Source organism: Rutilus rutilus (assembly GCF_951802725.1).
Source record: "Rutilus rutilus genome assembly, chromosome: 25".
NCBI classification, from domain to species: domain Eukaryota; kingdom Metazoa; phylum Chordata; class Actinopteri; order Cypriniformes; family Leuciscidae; genus Rutilus; species Rutilus rutilus.
The window spans coordinates 17,526,964-17,553,999 of NC_140229.1; the positions used below are offsets into that span (position 1 = coordinate 17,526,964).

The 27,036-nt window shown below is 38.0% G+C and overlaps 2 protein-coding genes across 4 annotated transcripts; one reads left to right on the top strand and one right to left on the bottom strand.

Annotated features, from left to right (window-relative positions):
- The first annotated feature begins 859 nt into the window (after positions 1–859).
- fgf18b (fibroblast growth factor 18b) lies at positions 860–6,942 on the top strand. Of its 2 annotated transcripts, XM_084400221.1 has the most exons (5): positions 860–1,314; positions 3,991–4,030; positions 4,134–4,311; positions 5,752–5,858; positions 6,059–6,942. In XM_084400221.1, exons 1-5 carry the CDS (start codon positions 1,283–1,285, stop codon positions 6,341–6,343), a joined length of 642 nt encoding a protein of 213 aa, XP_084256347.1. In that variant the 5' UTR covers positions 860–1,282; the 3' UTR covers positions 6,344–6,942. The 2 variants fall into 2 exon arrangements, with proteins under 2 accessions (XP_084256347.1, XP_084256346.1); XM_084400220.1 differs by lacking the exon at positions 860–1,314 and having other exon boundaries at positions 3,842–4,030; positions 6,059–6,432.
- A 2,345-nt stretch (positions 6,943–9,287) lies between these two features.
- Positions 9,288–26,833, bottom strand: fbxw11b (F-box and WD repeat domain containing 11b). Of its 2 annotated transcripts, none has more exons than XR_014626282.1 (13): positions 26,709–26,833; positions 21,559–21,618; positions 19,624–19,864; positions 18,532–18,718; positions 18,218–18,308; positions 17,742–17,879; positions 16,091–16,209; positions 15,683–15,932; positions 13,350–13,468; positions 12,753–13,024; positions 12,148–12,697; positions 10,211–10,375; positions 9,288–10,124 (listed from the first exon to the last, which is right to left on the bottom strand). XR_014626282.1 is itself a non-coding variant. In XM_084400214.1 (13 exons), the coding sequence occupies exons 1-12, from the start codon at positions 26,745–26,747 to the stop codon at positions 10,214–10,216; spliced, it is 1,596 nt and encodes a 531-aa protein (XP_084256340.1). In that variant the 5' UTR covers positions 26,748–26,832; the 3' UTR covers positions 9,288–10,124; positions 10,211–10,213. The 2 variants fall into 2 exon arrangements, 1 of the variants encoding a protein (XP_084256340.1); XM_084400214.1 differs by having other exon boundaries at positions 12,148–12,226; positions 12,914–13,024; positions 26,709–26,832.
- Between the last annotated feature and the right edge of the window lie 203 nt (positions 26,834–27,036).

Here is a 27,036-nt window from a genome sequence, read left to right on the forward strand (position 1 = left end):
CTTGTTGCTTGCATACCTCTCTCACACCCTCTCTTCTATTTTGAAGTGTTCAAATATGGCCTAATATTGCTCAGTACTCCTTTTAGGCTGTACAGAAATCACATTTGTAAAGGATGCACTAAGTAAGTGTTTGTTTAGGTTTAGCTGATTCTTATTTGCCCAACATTACCAGTGTTTTTGGAATTTATACTGACACCTGTTGGTGTGGATGCATGAGGTTCGTTTGCTAACGGCTGTTGCTCGTAAACAAGCTTGTGTGTGTGTGTGTTTTAATTAATTTTTATCGTTTCGTTCCTGCTCATGTGTTTTTTTCTATCTTACACTACACATGTCCATATAGTGGACATTAGATTTAATCACAACAGATTTTCATGACTGTATTTGCGGGCTGTAGCCTATATTTGGTTTGTGCAGCATGACACGGCAATGTGATGTCAACATGGCGGCGACCATGAGGGGGCGCCCCGCTCCATGTAGAATAAAACAGTTTTTTCTCACATGACTGACAGGACTGGAGTCTCTATCGCACATGGTATTTCATAAAACAAAATAAATTTAGTTTAATTAGCAAAAAATATGACTGAATGCACCTTTAAACTGGACGCCCATACGTTCAAGAACCTTTTCCATTTACGATTCCTCTTAAAAGGTCACTCGGTTTATAAAAGCAGTTTTAAAGTGCTGAAAGTTTTCATTTAGGTTATTACTGGACGGTCGAACCGCTTCTCTTGCATCGCCCCACCTTGGTGATGATAAGTGAGCTAGAAACATCGTCCCATCACCATCCCTGCCCCTGCGCGCCGCGCACCCCGCCCATCTCCGTTCCACTTCAGCTGCGCTTCCTTCTCATTCAGCAAACGCACTGTCCTGTGGCGAGAGAGGGGTCCTTTCCACCCCACAGCCAAACAAAAGAAGCCTGGAAAAGGAGAAAATCTAGCAAAGACTTCTTAAAGGGCAGGAGGACCCCTGAATTCTGCGTTTTTGTGTGAAGACAGCAGCGTTCTTAAGGATATTGCAAGAAGGAACACTGGGAAGCTTTTTAATATCCATCTATTGTCAGTGTGTCATGTGGAGTGTGGGGTCACACAGGAGGATGACCTGTTTTTCACCTGTCGTTCTCCAGTGTCCATCTGAACAGGTTTGCTCGCGAGAAGACTCTCTCTGAACAATCCTCCAACGCGCGCTCAGATGCTCACCTGGGTCTGTGTCCGGTTTTGGCTCCAGTTTTTAAAACCATCGCCTCAAAGATCTCACTGTCCGGGGTGATTGAAGCGCTGGAGCGATGCAGTCCATCCTGTCCGCTGCTGTCCTGCTGTAAGTTTCACGTGTAAGATCATTCAGTATGAGTTGAAGGCTTTTTCTGGTTAGTGTCCATCTACTGATAGGTCCAGCCTGAGCATTTGTTGTGTTTCTCATCTTTGGCTCAGACGACATAGACTCAGCAGATGCTGTGTTCTCATAATAACACATCCCACCTAGTCTCCTCAGATAACAGCACTGATGATGATGATGATGATGATGATGATGATGAGACTTTCTATGTCTGAATCCTGCTTGCCCTGTTCTATAAAAGTCATGTGTCAGTCAATTACAAATAAGGATGTCTTAAAATATTTTTTATATATATAAAAAAAATGGACAATTAATTCTTGAATAATTTGCTACAAAATACTAACATTCTACATATATATATATATATATATATATATATATATATATATTAAAAAAAAATAGTTATGAATATCACAAATATTGGTTACTCCATTTGACCTGAAAAAAAAAATTCTTACAATGTCAAAATAGATTTTTTTAAAACGTAAAACAAATGTTAATCGTGGCACAGTATAAAGGGGTCCTTTCTGTTTTATGTTTTTCTTGACACATTGCAACAAAATGGCTTCCTGCTTGTTGGTTACACAACAGTGACTTTAAAGGGTTAGTTCACCCAAAAATGAAAATTCTGTCATTAATTACTCACCCTCATGTTGTTCCAACCCCGCAAGACTTTCATTCATCTTCGGAACACAAATTACGATTTGTTTTATTAAATCTGAGAGCTGGCTCACTCCTCCATAGGCTTCTCTGTAATTGAAAATTGCCGGCCCAGAAAGTTAGTAAAGACAATGTTTAAAATAGTCCAAGTGACTACAGTGGCTCAACCATAAGTTTATAAAGCGACGAGAATACTTTTTGTGCGCAAAAACAAACAAAAATAACGACTTTATTTAACTATTTATTTTCTTCTGTGTGGGCCTCTGAATGAGTTCACGTAGTGTAACAGCGCAGCGCTTCTGGGTTGTACGTCAGAACGTAGGCTCACTATTGGCCAGCATCACACACATGACCAGCGTCGGCCAATAGTGAGCCTACGTTCTGACTTACAACCCAGAAGCGCTTGCATTGGGGTTGCGCACAAAAAAGTTTTCTCGTCGCTTGATAAACTTAAGGTTGAGCCACTGTAGTCACTTGGACTATTTTAAACATTGTCTTTACGAACTTTCTGGGCCGGCAAGTTTCAGTTACAGATAAGCCTATGGAGGAGTGAGCCAGCTCTCAGATTTAATCAAAAATATCTTAATTTGTGTTCTGAAGATGAGCGAAAGTCTTACGGGGTTGGAACAACAAGAGGGTGAGTAATTACTGACAGAATTTTCATTTTTGGGTGAACTAACCCTTTAATTAAGTGGCCAGATTTTTCTTTTCAATATTTTAATAACAATTTAAAATAACAATTACTTTACTGCTTTTTTTTAATTTTTTTATCATGTTATACCAAACTACTTATGCCAAAAAATGTTAAGTATTACAGCTTTTTAAATCTCCACCAGTTACACCACTTAGACGTTTACTTTAAGTGCCAGAAAAAAAATCAAATAAGTATGTGAATTCAGAAATTGAAAACATGTTCAAGCCATTGAATATATGATTAGCTTTTATTTATTTTGTAATGCTCATACACTGTAAAAAGAATTGCTGTGATTATGTTTCACAACTTAAAATTCAACATTAGAACAAGAAATAATGTGTGGTTTCAACTTAAAAAAATGTGTTTGTGCTTGACTTAAAATATTAAGTTTAGTTAACTTTAGTTAAGTTGGATATTTAAGTTATCTCAACAAATTAAGTTGTTATAGCTAATTGCAGATTTTTTTTATTACATTTTAATAGATCCACACAAAAGCAACACATTTACCCATTTATTAAAATCAGTAATAATACTTTGTTGAATAAGAAGCGTTCATAAAATAGGAAAGACCTGTATTGGATCAGGGTTCATTGATGGGTCATAATCAGGCGCTGTCACAAAATTGTGACCTTTGAGTGTTTGATCTACATTAATAGATTAAAACTTGCGAAGGTGAGGTCTTTTTATGACTTTTAATGTCAAAACAAAAAGCCCTTAACCCCATTCAGCTAAACACAAGGATTTAAAATAATTAGAGGAAGATAAAATATGTGAATGTTGGTTAATAAAGATTGGAAGCAATTATATTATGGTATAAAACTTGAAGGCCTGTGATACATTATGATGCCTGGCTGACATCATTTAAGAAAAGAGAGGGAGTGAGCTTGGTTGGCATATGTACAAAGTATTATTAACAATTCATAGCAGACCTGAACATTGATCTTTAAATACACGCAGACACTCACATGTGGTGTTAGTTTGGGTTAAAATAAACATTTTCATATTTTTTTCCCCTTGTTGCCTCCCTCTTAAAACTGTAGTTTTTTAACACTGTGCTAACCAACCCTACAATAAATAGAAATATTTTGTTACACTAAATGTATGGGTTGTTTTTTACCTCAGGACTTAAGCTTTCATTTGCATCTAGTAGGGTTATCTTAATGTTTGATTCACCAGAAATATTCAACAAAGAATGAAAAGTGTGCTAACCAACCTCATTCTCCCCTAAATAGGTTAGAAAAGCAACTCAAATGAATGCAAATGTCACAGAATCACGTGTGTCTTTTCTATTTCTCTTCGGCCAGATGCTTCCAGGTCGTGTTACTGTTCTACAGCCCATTACAGGTGCTTATGGTCTGCAATGTGTTACCGATAATAAAACCATATATCAATTGATAGTTCAAAAGTCAATAAAAGTGATTTGTGGCTGACTCGTGTGTTTGTGCAGGTGTTAGCAGTGGAAAATGTTAACTTTGGAGTTCACGTAGAGAATCAGACAGGGGTGCGGGATGGCCTGAGCCGGAAGCACCATCGGGTTTACCAACTATACAGCCGGACCAGCGGGAAACACATCCAGGTGCTCGGCAAGAAAATCACTGCCATGGGAGAGGATGGGGACAAATATGGTAAGAAACAATCTGAATGTGTCGGCCTACCTGTGTATGTGTATATGTGTGTGTATATATATATATATATATATATATATATATATATATATATGTGTGTGTGTGTGTGTGTGTGTGTGTGTGTGTGTATATATATGTGTATGTGTGTGTGTGTATATATATATATATATATATATATATATATATATATATGTGTGTGTGTGTGTGTGTGTGTATGTATATATTGTATATATATATATATATATATATATATGTATGTGTGTGTGTGTGTGTGTGTGTATATATATATAATGTATGTATGTATGTATGTATATGTGTGTATGTATGTATATATTGTGTGTGTGTGTGTATATATATATATATATATATATATATATATATATATATATATATATATATACGTGTGTGTGATACATATAATTATAATTTACATAATTAAATAATATATTTAATAATATTCTGAACTCTATATTAAATGTTATTTCTTTTTTCTGTATATACTACTGTTCAAAAGTTTTAGATTGGTAAGATTTTTTAAAAGAAGTCTCTTCTGCTCACCAAGGCTGCATTTATTTGATCCAAAATACAGCAAAAACATTATTATTGTGAAATATTTTTTCTTATTTATTTTATAAATAAGATTTATTCCTAAAATCAAAGCTTAATTTTCAGCATCATTACTCCAGTCTTCAGTGTCACATGATTCTTCAGAATTCATTCTGTAATATGATTTGCTGCTCAAGAAACATTTATTATCAACACAGTTGTGCTGCTTAATATTTTTTTTTAGAAAACTGTGATAAATGTTTTGTTTTTTCAGGATTCTTTGAAGAAGTTCATTATCAATGTTGAAAACAGTTCAAAAGAACAGCATTTATCTGAAATAGAAAGCTTTTGTAACATTATACATACATCAACTCATTATACATACATCAGCTCTATTCATCAACTGTTTTCAACATTGGTAATAATAGTTTCTTGAGCAGCAAATCCACATATTAGAATGATTTCTGAAGGATCATGTGACACTGAAGACTGGAGTAATGATGCTGAAATGCAGTTTTGCTTCACATTTTTAAATATATTCAAACAGAAAACAATTATTTTAAATTGTAAAAATATTTCACAATATAATTTAAGCTGTATTTTGGATCAAATAAATGCAGCCTTGGTCAGCAGAAGATACTTTTAAAAACAAAAAATCATACCAATTTAATATCCATGAATAAATGTATATTAAATAAATCTATAAATCTATTAAATGTTATACCATTATATCCACAACCATTAACATACCTTTGTACCACAGCCTGAAAAATGCCAATTACAGCTGCCTACAGCTAAACTCAGTTTTTATGACAATACATCTATTGCTTGTAAGTATAATTTACGTCCTGTTTACATTCCTGTCCGTCTGTCTTTTTTGTGTTTCTTCACAAGCCCAGCTCGTGGTGGAGGCCGACACCTTTGGGAGTCAAGTGAGAATACGAGGGAAAGAGACCAACTACTACTTGTGCATGAACCGTAAGGGGAAGCTTGTGGGGAAGGTAAGTCACTGAAAAATTACTGTTCTTAATATTGCATCACCTACATCCTTTAAATCATTCCCATTCTGAAAAGGGTTCAGACTGTACCTCATCAATGTGAAAGCCCTACAAATTCCACATCTTTGTTGAGCTGTTGTTGAAAAAGCTGGCAAAACAGCAATGATTTCACAATGATTCCAGTGAGATTTCTTCCATTTCAGAAAGACAGCAGCGTAAACGGAGGCTGCGCTTTCATCGAGATAATGCTTGAGAATAACTACACTGCTTGGATGTCGGCGCGCTATGTGGGCTGGTACGTGGGCTTCACCAAAAAGGGCCGACCGCGCAGGGGCCCGAACACGTTACCCAACCAGCGAGACGTGCATTTCATGAAACGCTTCCCTCCAGGAGAGCAGCCCGACCTGCAGCCCTGCAGCTTTACAACAGTCAGCAAGAGAAGCAAAAGAGTCCAGCTGACCTCCACCGCTCCTCCACCACTCCCATAATACAACAAACACTCGTGCGCATAGATCCCTTCTTACAGATGATCTAGAGACGCTCTTCTCTGAAACGTAAGTAGGTTAGACTTTAGGACCGACCTCTTCGCAGTCACAGTCAAAGGACGGGGTTGCTTAAACACTGTGTAATCATGCAAACATAACCAAAGACTCCTGGGCAAGTGTCCAGTCACTAAACCCTGTCAATAAGGGGACCAAGCACTTCAGAGGCCAAAGAATTCCCCTCTAATGTCCTGTGCCACAGATTTGTCCCACCATGAAAGAGCAAAGCACTCTACTTGCGTGAAATTGTATGGCTGGAAGTGCACGTCATGATACGCATCAGCTGAGACTTGCCGACTTGGATGCTCATGACCAAAAGGACAATTAAAGGACCTGTTGTGTACTCATCAAAAAGTCAGCCTCGGGCCTGTAAGAGTTATGAGATTGTAACCAAGAACCAAAGTCTATCACAGTCAGGAAAAACTTCTTAGACTCACCTTTGGTTTTGCCCTCTTTGCCTTTCACATTTCACCAGGAGCATTGAGAGTCGTTCATATTCATCAGCGTTGAAGGAACCAGCAACCAATGAAATAAAGTTTCATTTCAAGAAAACGAAATACACTACCATTCAATAGTTTGGGGTCAAGTTTGAGGGGCCATTTACACAACGCAGTTTTAACTAAAAACATTTAGTGTGTTTAGGCCGTTCATTTACACGGCAACGGCATTCTGGCGGCCTGAAAATGCGAACTTTTGAAAACGATCCCATTATCGTCTCTGTGTAAACTACAAAGAAGCGAATTTGTAAAAAATGTGACGTCATGCGCACGTGTATTACACGTTTAGTCTATAGACCTTATTCAGAGCAGCGGCACTATGAAAGCGAGGCTGTGAGGGATAGAGTTAACGTCTTTTCAATGGCATCCGCTGTAAAAAGCTCCTAGATCACTTATATTTTTCTACAGCTCATATTGTCTGGGATTTTTTTGTCTAATGAAGTTTGTCAGAGATATTTTTGCATTGTTTCATCAGCAGAACAATCCAAAAACACATTAAACAAACAGTACAGCCCACTGAAGAGATGTATGTCTATCCCTCACAGCCTCGCTTTCATTCCCGTTATAATCCAAGCTGCTGTGAATAAGGTATATTAGGCACGTAGTGTTTCTTTACACATTAACTTCGATTCGCCACCTACTGGCCTGGCATGAATACGGCGTTTTTAGTCGCGGATTAGTGTGAACGGGGATCGTTTTGACAACGTTGTCGTCTGTGTGCGAAAAACGCAAAGGAAAAACGGTTGTTTTTAGTACATCGTTGTCGTTTAAACATACCTTTAAAAAATACAGTAAAAACTGTAATTCTGTTATAATTTAAGATATTACAATATTAAAATACTATTACAACTACTATTACAACTTTCTATTTTAAAATGTAATGTAATCCTGTGAAGCAAAGCTGAATTTTCAGCATCATTACTCCAGTCTTCAGTGTCACGTGACATGATCCTTCAGAAATCATTCTAATATGCGGATTTGCTGCTCAAGAAACATTTCTTATCATCAGTGTTAAACACAGCTGTGCTGCTTATTATTTTTTAAGAAAACTGTGATAATTTTTTTTTTTTCAGGATTCTTTGATAAAGTTCAAAAGAACAGCTTTTTATTTGAAATAGAAATCTTTTGTAATATTAAAAATTATCTTCACTTCTGATCAATTCAATGCTTAATGGCTAATATATATATGACCCCAAACCTTTGAACTATAGTGTATTAGCAGCACAGAATGACAAATTAAATATTTTGACTACTAAAAAGAGTATAATATCCATTAGAGCTTAACGTATTGAAAGACAGTCATATTTGACCAATCGCTGATCTACACTGACGCTCCTAGCTTTTTCAAAACAAAATGTCCATTATAGGCCACAACGGGAGTTGATTTTCACTCTAGATAGTTAAATATATCAGAGTTATTCAAACTGACCTCGGAGCTTCCAGCCCTGCAAGTGTTGTAATGCAAAACGTTGCTGTAACTGTTGCAAATTACTCTGTCCCTTAACCACTTGGGGCTGGTGAAATCTTGAGAGATATTTTGATACTATTCATGTTATTAAAATATTTATTTTGTGGATGCATTGATCAACGGGTGTTATCTTTCCATGACACATTTAGTACACCTTGTATTTTGGGGTCAAAACTCTCACTGCATCTCCAACACTGTTTTATTGCCACCTGGTGGACCCAGAAGGTATCAACTACAGCCCTAAAACTCAAACACCAACTTCGCATAGAAACGGACTATGCAAACCATCTCATATTCAAGAGCTAGTTTAACTAGTCATAAGAAAGCTGAACTCTGAGCAGCAGAACTAAGTTTTGTTGTTTTGAGGGTTTGTCTGTAATCTAGTCGTCTGCTACATTCTTGATCACCCATATTGGGCAGTAGTCATCTCTCTCTCTCCCCCTCTGCAGAATGACTTTGATCCTCCCTCTTTATAATGTCTCCATCTGTCTCACGTCCACCCTTGCGTCTCAAACTCTGACAGTAGCCTGCCATCATTCATACTAATGCCTTATTCCAAAGGAATTCCATTCTGCAGTTCGCACAGGACAGAATACAGAGATTCTTGAGATTTAAGACTAAAATATTGCTCTGCATTCAAACATTTTTAAATCGTTACAGCGCTGAAATGATGTATTGTGGCTGTTGCCATGGTGGCGATCATAAGACGAAAATGACAGTACTGCCAATTTCCACATATTCGGAGCAGGAGGTAAACTTAAATATTTGAACAGCGGCCCTATGCTTTTGGAAGGTCTTGGCAGCCGTCACGGCAGGTTCCTGAAATTTGGGCCTGTTGGAAAGCCTTTATCTCAAAGGGGCGAATCATGCGTACGAACACGCACACTAAAAACACGACGCGCTTGTGCAAGCTTCTTAACACTCCTTCACAGTCAAGTACTTTATTCTTATTAATAACGCTTTTTTCTTTAAAAAAATCTTTTCAATATACAACACCATTTTAGACAAGACATTTCTGTTTACAACTAAATTCAGATCAGTTATGGGTCATTCAGAACCTAGACAAGCAGACAATGAAAAGGGGAACGAGACGGACAGCGCTAAAACGAGAAATGGAAGGACATATCAGGAGAAGTCAAAAACTACAATTATTCATACGATTTCACAAGAAAAAAAATATGAAGTCAATTTCCCAACTTAAAAAAAGGAAAAGCATTTTTTTTAAAAAAAAAATCAGAAACCGAGGAGTTGACCAGCACACATTATACGTCCCATCGCTCGCTCATTCATGCAGAACAGTCCCGAGAGAAGGAAGGCACTCAAGACCTTGCCTTCTCCCTTTAGTTTTTCTTTTTTTAAATCAAAAACAAAACAAACAAAAGATAGATACAGAGTTCATGGGCCCAGGGGGCGGAGCTGGGGCAGCCGTCACCCTGTACGCAGTGGCGGGGGTGAGAGGGGGGCTCCACGCCCACCCTCAGGTTCTCTGCTTAATGGCATCGCTCTCTCCACCGTTTCTCCACCTCCTCCTCCACAGAGAGGGAGAAAGAGAACTGACGCAGTTTGTGTTTTGTGGGGCGGCCCTCAGTATGACCGAAGAGGGGGAGAAATAAAACGGACAGATGGAGAGAGGAGGGTGAAGGGGAGGGGGGTGGTGGTGGCGTTCCTCGACCTTTGATCCTGGCACACTTCCACAGAGACTGGGTCACCCGAACAGTCCCCACACACACTCGCACACACTCCGCACGCCACCAGAGCTTCCCTGTCAAGAGATCACGTGCATGCGAGTTAGTTTTAATTTTGACGTGCGAATTTGAACGAAATCGTACAAGTCAAAACATGCGTTACCTGCTATCTGGATATATAGGTATACGTGCGGGACGGCGATCGTCCTTCCGTCTGCCCGTTGGTTGACACGTTGAGGAAGTCCCAGATAAGGATAGTGTCATCGTGGGAGCTGCTGATGATCTGGAACTCATCGAATTGGAGCCGGAACACTCGGCCAGAATGTTCCTATACGCAGACAGACTATTATTGAAGCGACATCGCTGCTGTGGATCAAAATCAGGCACAGACTGGGAATGACGTGATGCAGTTCAGACCATCTATGGTGCTATAAATGCGTCACCATGCAGAGGGCGGGTTAACTACACATGACAGGGATGCGGGACAGATCAGAGATTATTAGGAATTAATAACAGAGTAGAGCAGGTAGGCATAGGGCTGGGTGATATGGCCAATATATCATCTCTTTATTTTTGGCTGAATGACAATATAGGGTATACATCTCTGCATTTTCTAATTGGATTTTATTTTTTTTTAATCTGCATTTTAAAAAAAATAACTACTTTACATCCTGCCCAATGTTGATATTGACAATGCTTATATTTAAGGCTATGAAAACAAATGTAACCATGTTATATATTGCACAAAAAAAAGGTTAAAAACTAAAAATCTAAAAACAAAAATGATCCCTTTTAAAGCAGAAGTTAGACTAAAAATGATAAGAAAAGCACTGACTAAATGTTAATTGCTAAGAGGAACACACTGACTCATCTGAGCTTAATCAAATGTAGGCTAATCTAATTACCTCATTACACTAGGCACTTTACAGTTACCCCTATCATAAAAACACGCTTACTCGTAGGTTTACAATTCTACATATGGCAAATTTAAGTCCAACAAATATTTTTGTATATTTTAGTCAGAATTACTGCGCTCCTATTCTACTGCGCTTCATCTGTTCAATGAAGTCTGTGAAGTTTAGCGGAGATTCGCTTACATAATGTTCGTCCAGTCATGACAGCAAAATAGAAACAACTGCAAGACTGTCTAACATTTACAGAAGTAGAACATGCCTATAAAATGCAAGTAATGCCTGGAGGAAAACACCACGTCTCAAACGCATTAAACAGCACGAGTATCTGTCAGAGCAGCTGACAGGGAAAGCTCCTTTAAACTAACGCACTAACAATATCGCACAAGTTATTTTTAAGCCCTTAATATAAAGCATGTCTCATGTTTAGGACAAATTGATAAACTCGATATACCGACCTTCCCTAGCACCAATTAATCAGCTGATCTTTGAGCATTTTGAGATAATCAGTGACAGCACTGATTTTCATCAATTCCAAGTGCACAGTATAACACCGTACATTTTTAAAGAGACGAGATAAAAAAAAAGAAAGAAAAAAAAGAAGAGAACTTGAAACCATGGATGTGTTACACACTTTAGTCATGCAGTGTTTTAGATTCCACGTGTTAATTTTAAAAGCATGGTCAAATATTTTCCATTGTTTCAGTGATCTTCAAATTTACCAAAATTAAGTAAATAGTCTAAAGACAAGTGTTCATTCAACTTTAAAATTTAGTTTTATACATTTATTATATAAAATACTATATACACACACACACTACTGTTTAAACGTTTGGGGTCAATAAGTTTATTCCTTTTTTTCTACTCTCTTATGCCAACCATATTACAATTTAAAATAACTTTTTTTTTTTTTAAAGAGATTTTAAAACACAATTTAACTATGGATTAAACTACAGAAAGCAAAAAAAAAAAAATGTATTCAAGATTCTTTGATGAAGAGAAAAATCAATGCGGAATATTAATTAAAATACAATATAAATTACTTACCTCTAACGTTATTTTATTTATTTTGTGTGGAATTTACAGAGTACCCATTTTGCAGTTTTGTTTAGAGATAATGAATTGAGCCCATGTATGTTCTGAAGTGTTGTGTGTCAGGTGGCTGGGTTATGAAGGGTTGGGAACTCACCACTAGTGTACGTAGACACAGAGTGCTGGCTGGGGCTCGTGGATCGAGAGCAGCTTGTAGGTCCCATACTTTAATTTTACTGCGCACACACACACACACACACACACACACACAAACATATTAAAGAACATTAGATAATGGACAAAAATATTACAATCATAAATCCACAATACATTGGTTAAAATACCCCTCTCTCATTCTTCTGTTGTAAAGCAGCTCCACAGCCGCATTTCACGCATAATCTACAGATAATCTGTGATTCAATTGTGGGCTTTCCAGGATTAAAAGTGACTGCTCCCTCGGCTGTATGGGTATAGTGTACTGCTCAAGTATCAGATTAATGACTGGAGCACAGGGAGCAGACAAATGCAACTCCGCAATTAAAGATGTGAGAATAAAGAGATTATTCACATTAAGGCCAGGAATAAACCAGCCATAATCCAGACAAAAAAAATAAAATAAAAAAATAAATCTGGCCAAAGTTAATCCTCCAGACTAGAATGCATTTCAGCAAAAGCATCTTAATTTGTCAAGTGTTCAATCTCCAACGCTACAAATTTTGAAATACTCTTCTTTTTTTTTATTTTTATTTTTTTTATTAAAACTTTTTACAGGAACTTCCTCTCAGCCTTTTTTGGCTGTTAGCAAACAGTTGCAAAAATTGTTTTTCCACATTCTGTTATTCTTCAATGCACTGTAATGCAATGCAATGCAAAAAAAAGCCAATAAAACATTTCAACTTTGAATAAATCAGACTTGGGCATACCCGTCATACGCTCCACTCACAATCCGCTTGTTATCAAACCGAATACAGCGAACAAGCTCCTCATGCCCTTCCAAAACCCGCAAACAGGCTCCACACTCAATATCCCAGAGCCTGGAGAAAGAGATTAAAGATTTCAAGAGAAAATAAATCAAATGCAAGTAATACTAACTGGGTGAACCCAGGTCACATTATACCCCCAAAAAATAACAATTATACCAACAAGGAAAATAAGAATTAGGTTATATTCAGTATTAAAAAAAGAAAGTTTAATATCAAAACCCTTAAAATGTTTTGGTAAACAAATAAAAGACAATATATTCACTTCAATTGTCCTAGGGTGAAATGTGACCTGGACATATTTTTTTCCCCCACGTTTCTTGAGATTCAGCCAATTACTTTTATATGTAAACTCAATGTATTATTTATTGGCACAGACCTGATGGTGTTGTCTGAGGAGCCACTGACCACGAGTCTGTCTCTGTACTGTAGGCAGGCGATTCCTCGCTTATGACCATTTAGTGTCCGAACAAACTCACAGGTGCTTGTACTCCACACCTGCAAAACATTACATTACACATTTAGATCACAAAGTTTTAAAGTGTTTAATGTTTAACCCTTATATGTATATTTTCTAACCAGTGCCACTTTTCCTTTAGAATAATCCATTGGCGTATTTAATAAAGCACCAGTACATTCAAACTCAGGAAGTTGTGTGTGCGCACATGTGAAAACACCCCTAGAAAACCCACACACACCAGCCCATACTGCCCTGCCTCATTATTTGGGGAATGTTTTCAGAGGGTGGGGGCTGCAGAATGACTTGGCACCCCTCCCAGAGCGATGGGTGTGCTGGCTCAGGGCTGTCTGTTCCTGGAATCCCGATTGCCCCGATTCCAGCATCTAGGAGAGAGCGGCTGGAGAATACGAGTGCTGACGAGGGCTCTGGGCAAGAGCAGCGGACTGTAGCGCTTCTCCAGTCTACAGAGAATTGAGAAGCCATTACACTGCTGCCCTCTGCTGGGTATTTCTGGCTTTGGACAGATCAAGCGGACACCTGAATAGTCCAAGCCTGACTGCACGACAAATTAGTCAAGTCCATTGCAGCACAAAACCATTCAACTTATTTTGGCGGAAAACTGGAGGACCACTTCCCTGCAGAGTTTAGTTCCAAATCTAACCAAACACACCTGAACAAGCTAGCCGAGGTCTGAGTTACTAGAAAACTGCAGGTAGGCGAGTTTGATCATAGTTTGAGCTGAACTCTGTAGGACAGTGGCACTCCAGGGCTGGATTTGAGCAGCCCTGCTTTATCGCTTCTCTTTGTTGTCAACAGATTTATAAACTATTCTCATGACGAATGTTGCGTTCCCAAATGCAAATTATGAGTGACTCAAAACACACAGCACTTGCAGAGTAGAATTAACTGTGAAACGAAACTGAAAACAAAGTGCTGTTACAGTACTCTGAAACATGCAGCGCGTCAGACTATATTTTTATAGAATTACACCACAACCGCTGCAATCTGATGATCGCACTAAGCCATATCATATTCTCACAACCATGCATTGTCAATTCATAAGAAAGTTACCAGGCAACTGCCGAGTGACAGTTTCAACGCTGATTTTTACTTGGCACTTTGAACCCTGGCTAACCCACACACAGCTTGTGCAGTACTGTTAAAATCAATCTGTGCATTAAATAAAGGTTTTAGAAAACGTAATTGCTTTAGGCCATTTCAATCATCATACAGTAACAGGCACTAAGGCTGTCAAATTAAAAAATGAATACTTGTCAAATTTAAAATAAAAATCCATATTCGAATGTAAAAACCGGTGCATTCGAATTTTAGGTGTGCATCAGGCAGTGGCGTACGAGATGTGATGTCGTTGTTGCGTTTTAATGTTTTTGTTAGCCTATACAGTTGAACCCACTAGATGCGGTGCAAGATGCAAAACATTGCAGAAATGGAGAAGCTCAATGCGGTGGTCTTGGTTACGTCAAAACTGTAACAAAGCTGTTCACACAAAGAACGCATTTTGTAAACGTCTGACAGACAGACTAGACAGACATCTGACCAGTGCACTCGTGTCTCGCACAAGAGAGCCGCATGTTTAGAAAGCCATGTAAAGGTAAAAAAAACTAAAACGTTTTAACTTTGTGTGTGTGTGTGTGTGTGTGTGTGTGGGGGGGGGGGGTCATTCCACTGCATGTCATGTTTTTAAACGCAAAAAAAGTACTGTGTGATTGGAGCTTCGAATCTTTGCATTAAACTATGCATAAATACATGATGCTGTTATGTAGATAATTGTTATGCAATTTACGAAATGTGCGATTTATAATTGGTAGTTTAAACTTTATGCACTACAAACAGTAATGTTATTTAATTGCCCTGAATAAACAATTTAATGCAGTGCATTAATATTTTGCTCATAGCACCCTCTTGTGGCATGGAGACAAGCAAAAAAAAAGCTCTAACTGAAAATACGCCTTTTAAATTCAAATATTAGTAATAAGCAAGTATGAAATTCGAATTTAGTTTTTGAGCCGTTTTGACAGCCCTAACCAGCACACCATCCACCCAAAAACCATTTCATGGTCATACTTTTCAGGCCGTAAAATACAGAAATCTGTATAAATATAGAAAAGAAATTACCCCCCTGTGATATGTATTGGGTGCAGATATATTTGAAATCAGATACAGCTCTAAGAGCATTGATTTGTGGTTTGATTGACAGCTGATAACAGTCATTCAGAGAGAAGAGCACTGACCTTTATGGTCCGATCACCAGAGGCAGAGACAATGTACTTGTCGTCAAAGTCGACCACATTGACGGCGGCCCTGTGTCCGACGAGGACTCGGCGGAGGCTGATGTCTGTGGGAGAGGCCATGTCCCACACGGCGATGGAGCGATCCTTCGAGCAGGTGACCATCAACCCGTTACAGAATCGCAGGTGGAGCACGGCCTCGTTGTGATGGATCAGAGTGTTCAAAACCTCCCCCGAGTTCACATCCCAAACTCTGGGTAAAAAGAGAAGGCAAGAGAAGTCAGCGCCGATTTTATCAGTCCCTTACTCATTCCAGCTGAACAGACATGTGGAGTGATGGGGGAGAGGGGTGGGGGAATGGAGAAATGAACAGAGGACTTATAGAAAGCGAGAGAACGATAGAAATCTGACCTGACAGTGGAATCAGAGGAGCCGGTAACAATGACTCTCTCATCGTATTGCAGACACAGCACAGAGCCTGTGTGCCCTGTCAGGATCTTCAAACACTCCAGAGTCTGTTTATCCCATATCTGAATACAAACACACATACGACATCTTTTCACATTTGCAAACGCCATGAATTTCACAATCTCATAATAATTTCACATTGCTAGTTGAGATGCGGCAATATTTTGGCCAATGTTGTTGTCAGCCAATAATTATTTATATCATGGCCAATATCAATTTGAATTTTTGATCTAATATATTCAATTAAATAAAAACTTAAAATACACAACTGTTCCACAGTTTGAGGTTGGTAAGATGTTTTAATGTTTAAAAATCACTTATGCTCACAAAGGGCCAAGGCTGTATTTATTTAAATAAAAACAGTTTAAACAGTAATACTGTGAAATATTACAATTTAAAGGACCTGTTTTCTATTTTAAATGCATTATAAAACGTAATTCCTGTGAAAGAAAAGCTGAATTTTCAGCATCATTACTCCAGTCTTCAGTGTCACATTACCCTTCAGAAATCATTCTAATATGCTGATTTGATGTTCGAGAAACATTTCTTATTATCATCAATATTGAACACTTGAATATTTTTGCTTAAACTGTGATAAAATTCATAATATATATTTGAAATATAAATCTTTTCTAACAAATGTCATTACTGCCACTTTTGATCAACTTAACGCATCTTTGCTGAAAAGTATTCACTTTTTTCCTAAAAAAAAATGCTATTAAAACATTACTATTCTATAATTAAAACCTGTTTAATAACAACAACCTTTTAAAAAATATGCTATAGTCACCAATGAGACTTCCCTAGAGATACACAAGCTGAATTTCAAGAATAAGAAATAAGAGATGAGAAAATCGGATGTAAGATGCATTTAAACAAACCCCTAACTCAATATACAGTAGTCAACATTTGAAGTGGAACAAAAAAGTTCAATGTTGTCCTAAGACAAGAACGGGTATTATTCAAAACTCATGTATAACTTTGATGAAAGGTTTCGATCCACTTAAAATGTTGACTACTGTAATTAGTCATTCTTGCCTTAAGAGTCACTTGAATCATCTCACTGGTTTCAATACACTCTCACTAGTTTTAGTATTATAATAAATAAGGGGAGTGTTTCAATTGTGTAAATTTAATTCAATTATGTAAAAAACAAATTTTTTCTCTAATGCGTTTAATGTACCATAACTTGTATGTTTTTTGTCTTGTTTTGTTTGTTTTTCTTATCTTACTGTACAGCACTTTGGCCAACCAAGGTTGATTTTAAATGTGCTCTATAAATAAATTTGATTTGATTTAAATCTAAAACTCGAGTCGTGTTTCTGTTTTGAGAGTTTTAAAAGCATCCTCCATCTGAATGCAGACATCTTGAACCCCTTTGGTTCGAGCAAACAATCACAAAATTGTGCATTTGCAAAATGCGATTAAATGCGTCATAATTCACAAGAACACGCTTGATGTCAAAAGTGGTTAGCATTTTTAAATGGCACCTGCGTAAGGAAGGATGCAGTCAGACTGTGGTTTTTACCAGTGATGACTACAGTAAACCCCACACAAGGTTCACGAGAAATACACAGGCAGAGTGTGGTCACACCTTGATGGAGTTATCTCGTAGACCGCTGATGATCTTTTCGTCGTCATACTGGAGGCAGTAAACACCTTTGCTGTTCTCCGACCTACACTGGATCCTTTGCAAGTTATGTCGGCCACACCTCCAGTTCGCCTCGATGGTCTGGGAACAGGAACAGCAATTTAAGTAATTATTTTACTTGATTTGATTAAAATGATTACGCATTGACATCAAATAAAAAAAGCGGACCATTTGAAAATGTGATATTTAAATAGCTGATGGCTGCACAATCTGATTACTATGAAAAAGACAGCTAGGTTGCATGAGGCCTGCCGCCCACCCCTGAGGTTAAATCACTGCTCCTGCTTGCTCAAATGAACAAACAAATGCTCAGAGTTACTACCTCCCTTCCACTGGCTCGTTTCTGGCATGAGCAGACAAGAGCTAATCTCATATTACACCCATAAAAGACAGAAAGAAACAATGATTGATTTGCCCACCTCGATGTCCTGAATGATTTTCGGATAAAGAGAACGGTAGTATGAGTTCGGAGGAACTTCTGTTGTGCGGTTCTTGAACAGGTATTTTTCCCTGTGAATCAAACAGCAATAAACATCCCTGATAAGCTGGCATACACAAGCCCCTTTATAATTTAAGGCCAAATAAGATGTACAAGACAGTCTAAATGGAGGTTCCTAGAATGTCTGGTGGAGAATTACACCACTGAGAGATAATGACGAGGTGGTTGTTAAACCTCATGTATAAATGAGGGGGTTTGAGGGATGTAAACAGTCATATCAGCACCATGACTCACCACTGGTGTCTCTCTGAAAGGCCTTTCCACAGCGGGTCTGTCCGAACCATCCTCTCGATCAGCTTCTTCCACAACATGCCTTCAGAAATCACACGCTGCCACTCCTTACACACCAGCTCGGCCGAACACAGCGAGCGTGCGTCCAGGAAGGACAAGATATTCTCCGCTATATGATCCAGACCCTGAGCTGGAACACAAAAAGAAAGTTTTTTTTTTTAAAGGATGCAAGAGTTAAAAGCAGGATAAAGAATATTTAAGAACACCGGTCAAAGAATATTTGTGTTTAACGTCAAAAAACAAAAAAACAGTCACAACACATTTGACAATCTGATGCATTTTCTAAAAGAAAGTGTAAAGACAAGGAAAGATACACCTTCTTTTTTTTTTTTTAAGAAGTCTTTAATGTTTACAAAGACTGCCATTATTTGATCAAATGCAGTAATATTGTGAAAAATTTAATTTTAAAATGACTTTTCTATTTCAAAACATGGTAATTTGCATGTACATTCTTGTGATGACAGAGCTGTATTTTCAGCATCATTACTCCAGTCTTCAGTGTCACATGATCCTTCAGAAATCAGTCTAATATGCTGATCTGGCACTAAAGAAATATTTCTTAATATTAAGTTGCGTAATATTTTTTGTGGAAATTATTTCCGGAATTATTTCATGTAAAAAAAAAAAGTCAAAAGAAGAGTATTTAATTGAAATGTATTTTTGTTGAAACATTATAAATGTCTTTAGTACAGTCACTTTTGACCAATTTAAAGCATCCTTGCTGAAAAATGTATAAATTTCTTAAATCTTACTTGCCCCAGACTTTTGTATGGTAGTATGTTTTAATGAAATATGAACATTAACTTTTAATCTTAGAATAACATGCACTGATGAATTATGAACAATAACACCAGGAACAGGTGTTAAATGATTAATTTGATTGAAATTAAAGTTTGATTTATATATAATATTAGAGATAGGCTATACTAAAATAGTCTAATACAAACATGGTCTATCTTTAATCTTGAGGCTAAATTTAATGCATGGAACCTCCGTCAAAAACAGCACTTTCAGAATAAGGACTATATGTAATACCTGGCAGTGCCGTAATGAAGTCCCTTTGGAGCATGGGTTTGAGGTAGGAGTTTATGTGGCCGTGTTGGTAATGGCACATGCGTGAGATCAGGTGTTCCACAAACTCCACCTGGTCCGCTTCAGACCACTGATCAAAGAGCTGGATACACACGTCCTTCTCCTTCTCGTAATTTCCTTCCGATGGCCGCTTCCTAGAGCCCGTCAAAGGTCCATTACTCACCTGAGGACAGATAAAGATAGGCTGGGAGAATCGTACAAGGAAAAACAAATAAATAGATATGTTAGATGAGGCCAAAAAAAAAATCTGTATTGGAAAAGGATTGGGCAAAGGGAGAATAGAAACATTCATAGTATTACAAGGCAGATGCATTTACTCAGAAAAGAGTAAAACAATTAACCCTTTAAGCCCTGAAGGCATTTTTCGAGTGACACACAAACTTGCTCAAGTTTAGTCAAAGCCCAAAACAATGTTTGTTGTTTTCTACTCCGTGCACTACACTGTACTACTTAGGAGTTCATCAAATTGGTTACATGCATGTAAAGTTGAGACTAAGCTTTCAAATGACACCTATTTTGTGTTGATCAAGCCAGTAGTTTTGAAAAATATGATTATTAATTGTTTTGTTGCTAGGTGGTGGCCGCCGGCGGTACAGTACGGTTTAGAGAGACAACTCAGCACTCGTAAGAGTTGATCAAAATGGTTACATGCATTAAGAAGCTGAGTTTCTAAGCTTTAAAATTATACATATTTTGTGTTATTCCATTCAGTGGTTGTTTAGCAATTTGATTACAAATGTTTTCACGTGTGGTGTACCGCCAGCAGAACACACTTACTTGACTTAAGATACAGAGATAGTTTTAACATTAAACTCTCCTGCTTTTAATCAAAAACAACATTATGCCTAGTTTCCACCAAGCAGTACGCAAGCTGGATCAGGGTTTCCCGTCCCAAATCATACTGTACTGTACCGCTCGGTGGAAACGAGGCATTAAAAACACACAAAAAGCAGAAAACAAACTGAAAAACATTTCACAAAAAGATGTTTGATTCTTTGTTGAATAAAAAGATTCTGGGCACTTTCATTTTCTGGTAGTCAAATGTGTGATCAAATGTGCGGTTTCTCTGCTAGGACATCTGTGTGAGCTTCAGGGGAACTGAACATCCACTAAAAAAAAAAAGTTTATCATTGTATGTTTGCAGATGCCACTTGTTTAAATATCAATTTCAGATAGTTTGTACTGAAGTGTGACTTGCATCACCTTTGAAAAGTTTGGGGTCAGTAAGAGTTTTATTTTTCAAGAAATTAATACTTTTATTCATCAAGGATGCATTCAATTGATCAAAAGATTTCTGAATAAAAATGTATCACGGTTTCCATTAAACTAAGCATCAATGATTATAATTGATAAGAAATGTGCCTTGAGCACTAAAGCAAATTAGAAAGATTTCTGATAGATCATGTGACACTAAAACCTGATACTGAAAATACAGCTTTGCCAGGAAGAGATTTTATCTTAATATAGATTTTAAAATGTAACAATATTTCACAGGATTAGCCTACTGCTTTTACTATATTTTCGATCAAATAAATGCAGTCTTGGTGAGAATAAGAGATTTCTTTCTAAAACATTACGGTAGTATAAGTGTCCGGATCATTTTAGGCCCACTGTTACTACACAGGACATCTCAAAAATGCAAGAGAGGACACACTGATCCTAAATACGGATGCAATAAAGGCTTGCGGAAATGGTCACAGAGGTTTTCCAGACGCAGATTAGGCAGTGCCCTACAACAAAACCCTAAGTCAACAGTACTTCAATATGGAAAATCCTTCATGGTCCAGGGAGAGGCTACTCAACTGGTCCTTATTCTAGTATCTGTTTATTATTTTTACTGGCTTTGACAAACACAGAGGTACGGCTCATCCACCTCACCTTAAAAATTGTGATCTTTGGGGAGCGGTCTTCAGTCTGCGAGTCCATGACAGAGGTGTTCTGCAGAAGGAAAAAACAAAAACATTATTTAACAATGTCGTCTTTACATTGTTACATTGGACCACAATATAAATCGGAACCACTCCTATAGAGCTGGTAAGTCCCGCCCATCCGTAAAACCCCAAGTGGACCTCTAGGTTGAAAAATCGTCAATGCAAGTGAATGGGCGAAAATAATTATTTTCTGATCCCGTTTGAATTGTGCCATGAATGTGAACATATGTTGTCTGTGAATTTTTTATATAATTTTTCATGTTACGAGTTTGACAGTATATTGTATGATTCTTTGGCTAGCAGTTGTGGAAAAGACATAACGAGAAAGACTACATGTCGCCTATGTGACGTCACCCCATAACACATTTCCCTCCACTTGTCAAATCACGGTGCTAATGATGCGATAATCTATGGAGACAGATCGAGATGCCTGTGTGTTTTGTACTAGGCTTGGGCGGTATTCGAATTTTGAAACCGTCAAACCGCCTCCCTATTTTTCCGGGGTATACGGTATTACCGTGACTAATTAAAAATTATGACATAATGGACTCAGACGGCGTCACCAAACTGTTGGCTTGTGCCTATACCGTTCAGAAACTGAATGCCAGATCGGGCAAAAAAACAACAACAAAAAAATCAAGCCCAACCCCTGCACGTTGTGTCTGAGTCAGGCCGACGGCATTAACTGTTATTATGAGCCCGAGCCCAACCATTATTCAACATATCTGTGTGCGTGCAACAAGCAAGAAGTGCAATCCGGTGACGCGTGTCCATAGATTTTTATTAATAAAACTTTTCTGCAAAGATGGAAGTTGACGATCGCCATCTCTGTAGTGAACGAACATATAGAGAGAAATGCACATCATTACACAATCAGAGAGTGGCCTTTTTCTTTTCGTTTTGAATTGTTTCGTTTAAAGAAATTGACGATCGGCATCTCCGTAGTGAACGCTAGAGAAATGCACATCATGGATTACAGAGAGTAGGCTAGTCTATTTATTTTCGTTTTGAATGGTTTCGTTTACTGAAATTGACGATCGCATCTCCGTATGAACGCGCCTAGAGAGAAATGCACATTGTGGATTACTTAGCCTAATCAGTGAGTAGCCTATTTCTTTCGTTTTGAATTGTTTCGTTTAAAGAAATTGACGATCGCCATCTCCGCATGAACGCGCCTAGAGAGAAATGCACATCGTGGATTACTTAGCCTAATCAGTGACAGTGAGTAGCCAATTTCTTTCGTTTTGAATTGTTTCGTTTAAAGAAATTGACGCTCGCCATCTCTGTAGTGAACGCTATAGAGAGAAATGCACACCATTGATTAATCAGACTATATTTCTTTTCGTTTTGAATTGTTTCGTTTAATGAAATTAACGATCGCATCTCTGTATGAACGAGAGAAATGCACATCATGGATTACTTAGCCTAATCAGTGAGTTGCCTATTTCTTTCGTTTTTAATTCTTTCGTTTAAAGAAATTTCAAGCTTTATTTATTTGTCATGTCTGTGAGGCATAGCCTTTTTTATGAGATTTCAATGCAAGTGACAGCGGCATGCCCATCATGTCATGATTATATTAAATCCAGGCATATTGGATGATGAAAATTTTATAAAAATTTAGATACAATTTATACAAAACGAAATTCGTTTTAAAGAGGCCTTTTACAAAACTAAATTTATTGAAATGGTCAAATCGTCTGACTCCCGATGCATCCCATCTTATTTGTGCTGTTCACTTTTCATAATCAACAAAGATGGAAAAAATAACATTATAATATTTTAACAAATACGAAACTTAATGCGCTCATGTATCCTGGCAGCAGTGAGTGGGCGGTTGTTTCGGAGATGCAACGTTAGAGGTGTTTACCGGTCACCTTTTTATTGCACAATTTACAAATTGCCTCGTCAGTATTTACCGCCTCTCCCTTCATATTCGGTTGGAACCAGAAATATTGCCAAACTGCAACCACACATAAGCATTTTTTAGGCAATAAATAAATTATATATATTATAGGCTATATAAGTGCCGGTAATGACGGTATTGAAACTGATACCGGTGCTATTTTAAGATCCCGCGGTATCCGATATTACCGTAATACCGCCCCAACCCTATTTTGTACCCAAATGTCACCATTCAAACCAAATCGGCTGTTCTTTCTTCAGATTCGCGTCGAAAGCAGGGAAGAGTTGTAGTCCACAAAGTGCTCTCACACAAAGTCTAACCGTATCAAACTTCTACCAGCTAAATTTTTGCATTCTTTACACGAAAAATTATATAAAAAATTCACAGACAACATATGTTCACATTCATGGCAAAATTCAAACGGGACCAGAAAATAATTATTTTCTCCCATTCACTTGCATTGACGATTTTTCAACCTAGAGGTCCAGTGGGGTTAGCGGAAGGGGCGGGACTTACCAGCTCTATACGAGACCTATTGTCGCTGTCGGGCGGAAACCTTGTATCTCCATATTTTGTCTATTTTATTTTTTCATAAATCATTACTATTGGTCACCATATACATCTGTATGTGGGTTTTGCACATTTTAAACCAAAGAAAATCATTAAAAAGAGCTTGTGACGGAAACTTGTAACTCCACTGGATCCTCAAACTGTCTTTAAAACATCATAACTTCACCCGCCTCTATCGTGAATGAAGTGTCGCACACAGTTTGCAACATCTCTGCTTGTTTGCAATGCAAGGGTAAATAAAAAAAAGTACTAGTTCTATTAAAAAGTAGCATTTTCTTTACTCAAGAAACACACAAACTATATATGTATGTGAGATATAGATATAGATATATATATATGGAAAATGTTTTATGTATTTGAGAAGTGGAGAAGAGTGTCTTAGTCTAGCATTTATCATCGAGTCATGGCCAAAACGGTCTTAAAAAGCAAGTGCATAACACTTCATCTTTCACAATATGAGATTTCAGCCAAAAGACAGAAAGAAACTGAGTGCTCAGCCGCCCACATAGCTACAGTAAACTTTATAACCTGCAAGTTGACGAACACATAATGCGATGCACTTGTTGGCGTTCTAATGACGGACAAAACATGTCCGAAAATCTCCAGTCAAAAACCTTGTAACTCAATTTAGCTTGATTTTGGTAAAAGGTTAACATAATGACACATGCAAGTGTTTGACCATATTAAGACACAATATCAACTTTGACAATGCAGCGTAGTGCTTTTTTCCATTTCCTGAAAAGCCGTTTTTGGAGACAAGGTTTCCGCTTGACAGTGACACTAAACATCACCCTTTCATCATCTGCTCGCATGCGTTCATAATTCCATCGCATTGTTTGTTGGAAAGCAGATGAAAGGACTGAGCACCAGCCTACGATCTCTGTGTGCTGAATAATTGGACAGATTCTCCATCAGCATGCTGTTAAGATGTGGGATGGGGCAGGGTGTGTAGGCGTTTGGGTATCGTGTCAACAGCTGTCCCCTAGCCAAGGCCACCACAAGGATATGCTTACATCCCAAACACAGGCGACACAGAGATGATGCCCTTAATATCCACGACTCAGCACCTGCTTTAATCCACAATCACCATTCATATCGTGAATATCTTTATAAACTTGGGCAAAAGCTCTCTGGACTGAAAGCGGTGTGATATCAAAGATAGACACCAGTGTTATTTTACCATCACTGAGTGAGATAGTAGTATTATAGTTTTATAAATGTATTGAATTAGTTTGTTTTTACGGTTCCATTTTACTTTTAGTATTTTGTTGTGCTTTTGACATTTGCATGACTTTGTTTCATTATGAGTCCTCTGCTGTGTCTATACACAAATGCACGTGGCTTGTTATCTTCGACCAAAAACCATCTATCTTTCTCAAGCTTCACAATACAAAGTGGACAAACTCAAGAACATTCACTCCTACCTTTACAGTGTATCCATAGCAACAAGAAGCAAATCCAATCTGTAAAACTGATTCTATAATGATATTGTATTGGCAAGATGATATTGATTCAGAGACAGCCTCATTAATAAAGGGCATATTTAAATAAGTCAATACACTTAAAGGCACTATAAAAATGTTTTAGATTAACAGAAATGTTTTATTTAATTAAGATTGATAATGAGACTACACACAGATGTAAATCATGTCAAATGTGATGTTAAACTAGTGAAGGACAAACTTGGAGGAATTCAGTTTGTTTTTATTGTGATTCTTATACAATTTCTATTCATAAAAGTATGAAACAAAAATCAATGAGTTTAATAAGAAAATATCGTAATTAGTTGGCGTAGGCTAATGGTTTGATGCGGTTAGCCACCTAGCAGCTTGCTATCACTTCCTTCACGTCAACAATGAAGATTTGTATTTCCCTAAAAAGATGCGTGGTTACCAAAACACAACTATTCATTCACATTAAACCATGATTCTTGTAAAAGTTACGATATTTGTAGATTTCCTCATCGTTTGGCTCAGAAATGTCATTTGCAATTGACAGCACGAGCGGTTACTTCCTATTACGCAGCTTTAAACTCCAGTTAAAATATGTCGTGTCACGTAAATGAGACGTTTTTGTGTGAGAGAAATGGTTGTTTTGAAAACTTTAAAACATAGTGAAGGATTCTGAGACTGCATATGAACCACAACTGGTCTGTACGATCAGATTATAGGCTGGAGTGAGTGGCGCAGAGGCGCCGCAGTGAAGCTCAAGTCACCGGCTAAAGTCGACGAGCCTCGGACTCACCACGATGCCGCGGCAGCTTCACTCCCTCCACATCCGCCACTAACTCAATAAATATCCTCAACCACCACCAATAACACCTGCTGGACTTGTCTACTAACGTATCAGCTTTGGTATAACGCGGAAAACAAGGGGGAGAGACGTGAAAACCACCAAGTGAGACAGCGATACATAGCAGGGCCCTCCTTGTCAGCCGAGCCAGCCATTTCTCTCTCTCTCGCTCCTCACCACTCCTTCCCCCTCAACTCAACCGATCCCTACCCACTCCACAAGCTGGTTATGTTCTACCAGCCTGTACTTGTAACCGGTAATACGAATGTATAAACGCGAAAGTCTTTAGGACATACCAGAAAATCTTTCTCGAAGCACAACCGAGTACTCACCATTAGCTCTAAGGTTTTGTCCTCCATCTCCGGCTCCATGTTTGTTCCCCGAAACTCGCAGTGAAAATGGAAACCCCGCCCTGCGACACAAGCACGTCACGAAAAAGAGGCGGAGATAGAATTCTTGATTCGAACTCTCCGATTGGATGTCAAATAACCAAAGCTGACCAAATGGGCGTTGTCCGCGTTGTGATTGGATAATTCCTGCTGCTAAGGTACAAAGCGGCTACAGACGGACTACGTCATGATCATAATCTAACAACATTCGTGGTTGGTCACCGATTGACAAAAAGGGTTTTGTCCGTTTTGTAAAATGTACAGCTATTGG

Coding starts and splice junctions, on each gene's coding strand:
- fgf18b (XM_084400220.1), top strand. CDS start 3,941: ATGCAAATGTCACAGAATCACGTGTGTCTTTTCTATTTCTCTTCGGCC. Junction 4,031..4,133: donor TGTTCTACAGCCCATTACAG/GTGCTTATGGTC, acceptor GTGTTTGTGCAG/GTGTTAGCAGTGGAAAATGT. Junction 4,312..5,751: donor AGAGGATGGGGACAAATATG/GTAAGAAACAAT, acceptor TTTCTTCACAAG/CCCAGCTCGTGGTGGAGGCC.
- fbxw11b (XM_084400214.1), bottom strand. CDS start 26,747: ATGGAGCCGGAGATGGAGGACAAAACCTTAGAGCTAATG. Junction 19,865..21,558: donor CAAAGATCACAATTTTTAAG/GTGAGGTGGATG, acceptor CGATTCTCCCAG/CCTATCTTTATCTGTCCTCA. Junction 13,469..15,682: donor CTGGTGATCGGACCATAAAG/GTCAGTGCTCTT, acceptor AATGTTTTGCAG/GTGTGGAGTACAAGCACCTG.